General features: G+C 26.2%; 1 protein-coding gene across 1 annotated transcript; it reads right to left on the bottom strand.

Moving 5' to 3' along the window:
• Positions 1–4,673: 4,673 nt before the first annotated feature.
• On the bottom strand, positions 4,674–9,471 carry LOC123292883. The gene is made up of 7 exons (XM_044873597.1): positions 8,748–9,471; positions 8,193–8,390; positions 7,620–8,030; positions 7,338–7,484; positions 6,344–6,671; positions 5,070–5,359; positions 4,674–4,693 (listed from the first exon to the last, which is right to left on the bottom strand). The coding sequence occupies exons 1-7, from the start codon at positions 9,469–9,471 to the stop codon at positions 4,674–4,676; spliced, it is 2,118 nt and encodes a 705-aa protein (XP_044729532.1).
• Positions 9,472–9,771: the final 300 nt, after the last annotated feature.

The raw sequence follows: 9,771 nt of genomic DNA, 5'->3' as shown, positions 1-9,771 counted from the left end.
GTTAATTTAACTTTTATGATTTTCTCATGGATGCCGTTGTCGGAATTGGACTAAAATGAAATGGGACCACAAGGGAAGCACCTGCTTTCAAATAGATAAAGAATCACCAAAATTGGTTCACCCAGTCGAAAGTTCTGAGGCAACAAATATTAAAAAAAAAATAATACAGTCGAATTGAGAACCTCCTTTGTTTGTCGTTTAAAAATTATTATAATGCTAGTTTTCATGACAAATTGAAAATAGAGGAGAATTGCCTATTGCGTATCGGTGCTTAAATCGTACCACGCGCTCCTCTCAAAAGTGTTAGTTTTTATGAACTGAATAAATAATAAATTCATGAACTGAATGATAAATCGGCAATCTGGACAAAAAAATGTTAGATAATGTAAATGAAACAAGTGAAAACAAACAATTGACTGAGTTAATTGTTGAAAAACTATGTAAAGGCAGTGTTGATTACGCAATCGTTTGCTTTTCACGTTATATAAGTCAAGAAAGATTGCCAAACATACATACAAACATGTCACACACACTTAACTGATTTTCCCATACAATACATCTCTATATATTATAAATGCGAAAGTAAGCATGTTTGTTTGTTTGTTTGTTTGCTACGCTTTCACGCTAAAACTAGCGAATGGTTTTTAATGAAACTGTACAGTAATATAGCTCATAATAGGTTGGCTGATAAGTCCCCGGTCTGACACATAGATGGCGTCGCTAGTATTAAATGCATATTATTTTTATATAGTACCAACCTTCAAATGATTCGTGTCAAAATTTGACGTCTGTAAGTCAATTAGTTTGTGAGATAGAGCGTCTTTTGTGAAGCAACTTTTGTTATTGTGAAAAAAATGGAAAAAATGGAATTTCGTGTTTTGATAAAATACTGTTTTCTGAAGGGAAAAAATACAGTGGAAGCAAAAACTTGGCTTGATAATGAGTTTCCGGACTCTGTATTTTTTCCCTTCAGAAAACAGTATTTTATCAAAACACGAAATTCCATTTTTTCCATTTTTTTCACAATAATAAAAGTTGCTTCACAAAAGACGCTCTATCTCACAAACTAATTGACTTACAGACGTCAAATTTTGACACGAATCATTTGAAGGTTGGTACTATATAAAAATAATATGCATTTAATACTAGCGACGCCATCTATGTGTCAGACCAGGGACTTATCAGCCAACCTGTTACATCAGAATAAAACATGAGATATAATTTATAAAAGATATGTTAATAAAAATTAATTTAATTTGACATTACCATAAATTACAGATTTCTGTAAAAGTATTCATTTGACATTACCATAAAATACAAATTTCTGTAAAAATAGTCAATATAAAATATTTCACGGCCATCTTTTCTGATATACTCAATGAATAAGTACGGTTATTATACATTTAAAAAAATAAAACCATACATATATTTTAACTGTGTACAATCCTTACCATTATTTCGAGTGTTATAGAAAGGGAATTAGCGAATACAGTAGAACGCTGATTATCCGAACTAATTGGGACCGTAGTCGATTCGGACAATCGAAAATTCAGATAATCGGACGGAAATAGACTGACTGGTAATAAAGAAAATAAACTGTCACACATAGAATAAACTTTATTAATTTTAACAAACACAGTTCTACAATAACGCTCACTTGAACATACAAAAGCCTCTTCCAACCATAACAATTGAATTTTATCTGGACTCCAAAGAGTTCAAACTTGTTACAACAAAACAAAAATTTTGGTTTTAATTTTTTTTATTATGCTGATTCGGATAATTGGCGATTCGGTTAATCGGCGTTCTACTGTACATTAATAATAAAAATTTATTGTCAATTTTTTATAAAATTAAAAAAATTAAATCATCAAGGTGGTATGGTTATGGCTACTTTACCCTATTATTTTATTTCAAACACGTCGTTTACTAGTTTTCTAAATTACCAATCACTGATTTCATCGAAAAAATAAAATTTTGATTCAATAAATTTTAATGTTTGTGTAAAATTTGTGTAATGTTTGTGTTGTTTAATAAAAAAGGAATATTTATCATAAGCAAAGTTGTAGAAAATAAATTTAACTATGATTTTAAAAATAAACACAATAATTAATCATAAAGTTTTTGGTGTAATTTTGTAACCTTGTCTGCGTAGCTTATTTTTATTATCAAAATAAATTTTATTTCAAAATCGCAGTTCGTAAGGGGATTTTACACAAAATTTTAGTGGGTGTAATTTTTATTTAACATTGTATTTCATTAGGATGTAGTAACTTAAGATACAAGAAAATTAAAGAAAACATTTCAAATATAACAAATTACTAAATGAATGTAATATAATCAAAGATAATTTACAAGAACACCAATTTAGAGAGAAATTGTGGGACAAATTTGAAATTTTAACTACTAGATGAATAATAGCTTGTGCTATATGCTCCTACTATTTTTTTTTTTTTTTTTTTTTTTTTTTTAATTACTTATACTGCTGTTATATGCATCACAAAATCTGCACAAGTTGAAAACCTACATTTATTAAATCAGTAAAAAAGTTTTTGGTGATAGGTATATCACCAAATAGTTATGGCATGTATATATCACATGTATATCAGCAAAGCATGGCACCTTTTGAAATTAGTTACATTGTCATTCTAGTTACAACTTCTCAATGATAATTAGCTTTGTATCATCTCATCAGGAAGTAAAGAAACAGGAAGTCGTAGTTCCAAAAAATTAATATACTGCTTTACAATTGTTATCAAATAAATCATAATTTTTTCAAGCTTTTCATATAATTTCTGTGCTTTATTTAACAAGATAGTGATAATTTATAATAAAAAAATTAACTTTCTCTTAATAATAAATAATTGGAAAGCAGCTTAATAACTTTTTGGAAGCTACGGCTTTCTGTTTCAAGTTTAGTCAAAGGCATAATAAAAATTGCTATATTCGAGTCGGTATTACTCTCCGTGTACCTTTATTTTCAACTTCAAAATTTGATCCAAAGACACAAATACCGTCAATAAAAATGACGAGGAATACAATCTAAAGAAAGAAAAGTTGAAAAAAAAAGCGAATAAAAACTATTATTATTCCCTGAACAGGAAATGGAAAATTTAAGGACAATGTCTGCCTCCAGTATGATAAATATTAGAATAACATTAGGAGACTATAATAATACATTTCTTATAGATTTTATATTATCGGATAAAATATGATCAAAAAAATATAGCATCATCATTCAAATGATAATCTACTACTAATAAAAGTCTGAGTCATCGTCTCGATAACGCAATTTCATATTTGTTCATCTCAAACAGGAAAAGCTTGACTATTCATATGAGCTTTATTTCACCCCTCCACAGTATAAACATTCTAATAATGTATAAACATTCTTACAAATACTGAATGGTTTGTAAAACGTACACATCACACAAAAAAATATTCAAAGAAATTTAGTCTTTATTTCTATTACAGTATTATTATTAGCTTCTCATTCTCTTTGAGAACTTTCTTAAACGTAAATGTTGTTTCCAACGAATTCCTATTTCATGCCATTCGTATTAAAAGTAAAATGGTATCATAGTATCATAGCTAGTGTAAATGCGAATGTGACTATTTACTTGTTATCAGAATAAGACATTAAAAATAATTTCTCAAAAATGGGAAAAACATCCCCAAAATTATCTTTTTAACATTTGTAACGCAATTCCCCTCTTTCCGAAAATCGAAAAGAACACTTCCAAAAATTATTTTTTACTGAATCATTCAAAATTTAATTTTGCAAAAAAAGTTAATAAATTTTTAGTTTTTGCCCGACATTTGCAGTATTTTTCTGTTGTAAATACTTAATCTGTACCTGTATTGCTCAACAACCTGAATAAATTAAGTTAATTATTATACCATGTATATATGAAATATACACAGTAGAGTTCTATCAAACCGAAGTGGCACCGAGCAAGAGAGAGTGTATGATGTATATGTATGTGCACTCGTATCTACAATCTCTCTTGCTCGGTGCCACTTCGGTTTGATAGAACTCTACCTATATTAAGTTTAGTCCCAAGTTTGTAACGCTTAAAAAATATTCATGCTACGAAAAAAATTTTGGTATAGGTGTTCATAGAATCATCTAATTAGTCCATTTTCGGTTGCCCGTCCGTTCGTCCGTCCGTCTGTAAACTCGATAACTCATAAACGAAAAATGATATCAAGTTGAAATTTTTAGAGCGTACTCAGGACATAAAAAGTGAGGTCGAGTTCGTAAATGGGCAACATAGATCAATTGGGTCTTGCGTCTGTAGGACCCATTGTGTAAGCCGTTAGAGTTAGAACGAAAGTTTAAATGTAAAAAATGTTACTTATCAAAATAAACAACTTTTTTTTGAAACATTTTTTCATAAACATTACTGTTTACCCGTGAGGGCGCAAGTAAGGCGTAGACTATATAGTATGTATTATATGAGAATATTAGTTATGTATGTGTGACATGAATAGGTATATGTGTAATGTGATAGAGTAATCAACACTGTCTATACATGTATTTATATTTAAACAATTAACTCAGTCAATTGTTTGTTTTCACTTGTTTTTACTTTCAACAACATTAATTAGTTGTAATAGATTTAAAATCAGCATTAATTAGTTGTAATAATTAATAAAACATGAATTATACTTTAATATTGTTCTTTGGACCCTGAAACTAAAGATCGAATTCTTATTTGAGGGGCTCAAATAATTAATCTATTATTAAGCGTGTTTCTTGTTATAAGACAGGCAAATGAAACGAGATATAAGGTCCAAAATTTGGTGTCCAGGGGGTACAATAAAGGAGAAAAAGATAACGGGGATAAGGGATTAAAAGTCGGATTGAAATTAAAATATAATGTTCGAAAATAACATGGTTGAATTAGTGTTAATAAATTAATTTTTTTTTTAATATTATCAAATCATGTTTTAATAATTTTAAAATGAATTTATTTTACAATTTTGTTTATAATTTTCAACATCTTCTTTTAATTTTTTTAAATTTTCAATTTCTTCATTCTTATTCGCTTCTTTAATAGTTAAACTTTTTTGTTCTATTTGTGCATTTATTAATTCAGTAACTTTATCACAATATGACAATGCTTGTTGTATAAATGTTGGATCCTTTTTTATAATTCCTTTTGTCTTAAAACAAGAAGTTAAACACTCGTAGATTTTGAATTTCTGTGTAAATTCTAAATTTGAATCGTCTTCAATTTGTTGAAGATAATTTATTGATTTATTATAATTTTCTAATGCTTCCTTAGATTTATCATCACATGAATTATACTTCTGTCCTAAGTTATAATGTTTAAAACCTAAATCAATTGAAAAACTAGAGATTAAATCATTAAATTTACCTTTTGTTGTATTTAATTTGTTATGTATTATAACATCTAATCCTTGTTTTAAATATTTTATGCATTTTTCTAGTTCAGTTTTTAAAACATGATTAGTAGCATAATACCCACAAGATTGTGCTAAAGTGAAAGCAATCTCATCTTTATACGAATTATTAGTTTGTATATTAAAATAATAGTTAGCTTTTTTATACATTTCGTCAAATTCATTTTCAGAACTTATAACTTTAGTAATGTAGCAAAAATAAAGAGAAAATTGCCTGTAAACGAGATTTAACTGCTCAATATTTGTTACTCTAATTATTTCTGAATTTTTAATTAAATTTTGTAGTACATTTTCAAGTTGAAACAGTTCTAATATTAAATCTTTTACGTTACAATTAATTTTGTTGTCAATATTAAATACTAAATTTATATTGAATAAAGAAAGTTTTAAAAAAATACTAAAAATAGAAATTGATTTGTATTGGTCATTCATATTTTCATTTATTTCCTTTTGTTCTAAAATGTTTATTTTTAATAATATTTTTTTAAATTCATTTTTTAATTCAATTGATTCTTTAATTGTTTTCGTTACTAAAATGAATTTTAATTCCAAAGCTCGAAAATTAACTAATACAATACTTTTTGATTTCTTTAAAACAGTTTCAATTAATTCGTTTGCATCTTCGTATTTATTTAATTCAATACAAGTATGAATTACATCTAATGTATGCTCAAACTCTAAATTATTTGATAATTGTATTCGTAAAAAATTTTGTTTATTAATTTCATTATTATATTTTAATGTTTCTAATTTCTGAATTTCATCATTCTTATTTGCTTCTTTGTAAATTAATTGTGTTTGTATGTTAATTAATATTTCAATTTTTTCCAAATAATTAAATGCTTTTTTTATGGATTTGGAATCCGTTAAGTAATTTATAATTCCTTTTTTCTTATAACACGAAGCCAAATACTCGAAGATTTTAAGTTTGTTTGTAAATTCTAAATTTGAATCATCTTCAATTTGTTGAAGATAATTTATTGATTTATCATAATTAATTAATGCTTCCTCTGTTTTATCACATAAATTATATTTCTGCCCTAAATCAAAATGTTTAGCACCTAAATTAACTAAAAGCAGAGCAATTAAATCATTAGATTTAACATTTTTTGAATTTTTGTATGGCATTATAATATCCAGTCCTTGTTTTAAATATTTTATAAATTTTTCAGGTTCAGTTTCCAATGCATGATTAGTAACCAAATACACACAAGCATGTCCTAAAGAATAAGCCGCTTTTTCTTTAAATAAATCATAATTCTGTTTATTAAAATAATAGTTTGCTTTTTTAAACATCTCTTCAAAATCATTTTCAAAACATAAAAAATTAAAACAAAATGTTAAATTTCTATAAATATTAATCAATTGTAAATTAATTCTTGGATCATTAATTATTTTTATTTTTTGAAATAATTTATTAAAATCTTCATCAAGTCGAAATAATTCCATTTTCAAGTCTTTTTTTACCTTAAAATTATTTTGATTTTCGTTAGTAAATTCAATATTTCTGCAGATAAAATTAAGTTTTAAAGCAATAAAATCTAAACCACAGCACACATAATCATAACCCAATGTGTCTTCAAAAACATCCAAATCAATTAGTTTCAACTTTGACACAATTTCATTCATATCAATTAAAAGATTTTTTGAATTTTTTTGGTATGATAATATTAAATATTTACAAACTAAAATAATTATGTTTTGTAATGGTTTTAAATTTGAATCGTTTAAAAGTGTTTTAATTAATTTATTTGCTTGTTTATCCTTTTTTAATTCAACATAAATTTTCATTAACTTAATGTTATATTCAATATTATTTTTTAACTCTGATAATTTTTCAATTGATTTTAAAGCTTTTTCAGAATTTTTATCTTGTTTAGAAATTAAACATCGTGTCATAAATGTACTTATGGAATACAAAATTTCAAAACACTTTTCACACATATCATCTGCATCTTTTAATTTTATCGATTGAATATGTTTATGAATCGGTTTTAATAACTCATAGGTTTGATCATAATCGTCAATTACGAGGAACATCCTCGATAAACCATCTATAACCAACAAAAATAAATCATTCACATTATTTAAATTTAATTTTGAATTCGTTTTCGGATGGATACAAAATTTATTTCCACTTATAGTTTGTTTTATTGAAATATCTATTAAATTTTGCAATATATAGATACCTTCAACAATACCTCCTAAACACTGCTTGTAATAAATGATCGCTTTATTGAACATACACAAATTAGAATAACATAACCCTAAACGATAGTACATTTGAACGGATCTAGATGACTTTTCATATGTACAACATTCATATTTAAATATTTGATCTACGTAAAGAAATTCTTGCTTTGCTGGTAATATGGAATATTGAATACTTTTTAATAATGAGTGTCGATTTAAAGAAAATATATCATGGCATAATTCAGAAGATCTTGCTGTTTTTGCTGCAACACTAGCCTCAATACACGAATTTGTTGGTCTTGATGAAATAATGTTATCACCTAGCTGTAACGATTTCTTCTCAGCTTCATCCAAATCACGCATATATTGGCCAATTAAAGCCACAATATGATCCATAACGTATTCATCTTTTGTATTTTTTATTTTCCGTTGTTCAATTTTTTTAAGATAATCCATTTCAAAATTAATATTTTCCAAAAGGTTTTGGATATCAGTGCGTATTTTTATTTTTTGTTTGTTTTTAGATTTTTTTTCAAGTTTCTCTTTTTTATTCAGATTATCTAGATCACGTTTTTCGGACAAATCTTCACCAAAATTAATTATTTCTTGTACTTCACATTTTGATATAGTTTTGATAAAACGTATAGGCTTTAGTTCTTCGAATAATTGACAATCAAGTTCTTTGTTTATTTTTTTCTCGATTTCATCTTTGTAGTAAGTTTCTAGTCGTGTCAATAATTTCTTCATATTTTCTTCAGTGTAAGGTTCTGATGGCATAGTTAATTGTTTAATTTTTGAACATTTTGAAATCAATACATTCCATGACTTGTCACGATCTTGAGAACTTTTCAAAGTGTTAGCAAGAAGTATTATTAAATGTATTAAAATGTTTTTTGTATTTAGGATCTCAATAACAATGGAATTAGTCTTATTTTCAACATCTCTATTACTAACATTAAGCTCCTCGATTTTTATAGATTTGTTTTTAATATATGTATTTAATTTTCCAGACTCATTTTGTAATAATTTTGCTGTTTCTAAATCGTCATTATTTAAGGAGAATGTGTTATTTGTATTCCTCTTAATAACTTTCAATAAAAATATTTTTAAACTGAAAATAATACCTTCTATTTCTTCATGATTTTCTGTATATGTTTCTATTTGTTTATGGTCATGAATTAAGAGAGTTCGTGTCTTAGATAAGTTTCTAAATGCACCCTTTAATTCATCATTAATCTGAATTGTATGGTCTTCGATAATTTCATGCAGGAGCTCGCCAATTATCGTAAATTTTCTACAAAAATAATACAAATCATGTCTTATTCTTAAATCTACATTTTCAAATGCAGTGAGTTCTTCATGAATTCGCTTGAAAATCAATTGTTGAAATCTTTGACCAGAAAATTTAAGAATATTAAGAATTTTATGTTCCTTAGGATTGTAACTAGATTTTAAATTGTTTATTTGATTTTCAAATTCGATGACAGATTCATTCTCTTGCCATAGAATATCTGCGATTTTCATTTGTAAACTACGCACATCACTTATTAATCCTTGTTTTAATTCACTATCACTGAATACTGATTCCTCTTCAGTTTCACTTGTTGATAATATATGTTTTAAATGATAAAGTTTCTTGAAATCAATTCCATTATCATTAATTTTCACTACAGTTTCTGAACTATTTTTTTCATTTTTTTTAAATTTTTTCCTTACAACCTGAATTCTTTGAATGTATCCATATTTGTTTCGAATACATTCAGAATCCTTGCTGTTGAATGATATTTCACCGGCTAATTCACCGATATTAATTAATATTTTCATTAAATTATAATCCGATGTGTCCATTTGTAAAATATTTATAATTTTAAACATTTCAATTAATTTTTTTATATCATTTTTTTTACGTATAATTTTGATGTCACTCATTTTTATCAAGTTTTCCTTTTGAGACAAATTTATTTTTATATTAAAAACGAAAACAACATTAAAAACTTTCAACTTGTTCTATAAATTGAGTCATTCCAAACTCAATACTAAATAAATTTATGTTAAATTTGCAATCTTATCTTCTGTATAATTCAGATTAGATACCTACAGTGGCGGATTAGCTATACAACAAGAGTAGCAAATGCTACAGGCCCCTCG

This window comes from Chrysoperla carnea, chromosome 2, assembly GCF_905475395.1.
Source record: "Chrysoperla carnea chromosome 2, inChrCarn1.1, whole genome shotgun sequence".
NCBI classification, from domain to species: domain Eukaryota; kingdom Metazoa; phylum Arthropoda; class Insecta; order Neuroptera; family Chrysopidae; genus Chrysoperla; species Chrysoperla carnea.
Note: the sequence above shows the minus strand (reverse complement) of the source record. Positions and strands in the feature narration are given on the sequence as shown.

Bases quoted from the DNA above. Each gene is read 5' to 3' on its own strand.
- LOC123292883 (XM_044873597.1), bottom strand. From the start codon at position 9,471: ATGGACACATCGGATTATAATTTAATGAAAATATTAATTAATATCGGT. The intron at 7,485-7,619 runs GTATCTATATAT...TGTTGGTTATAG, and splicing joins TTTAGGAGGTATTGTTGAAG to ATGGTTTATCGAGGATGTTC. The intron at 6,672-7,337 runs GTACATTTATGA...ATTTATTTAAAG, and splicing joins TGAAATTTTGTATTCCATAA to AAAAAGCGGCTTATTCTTTA.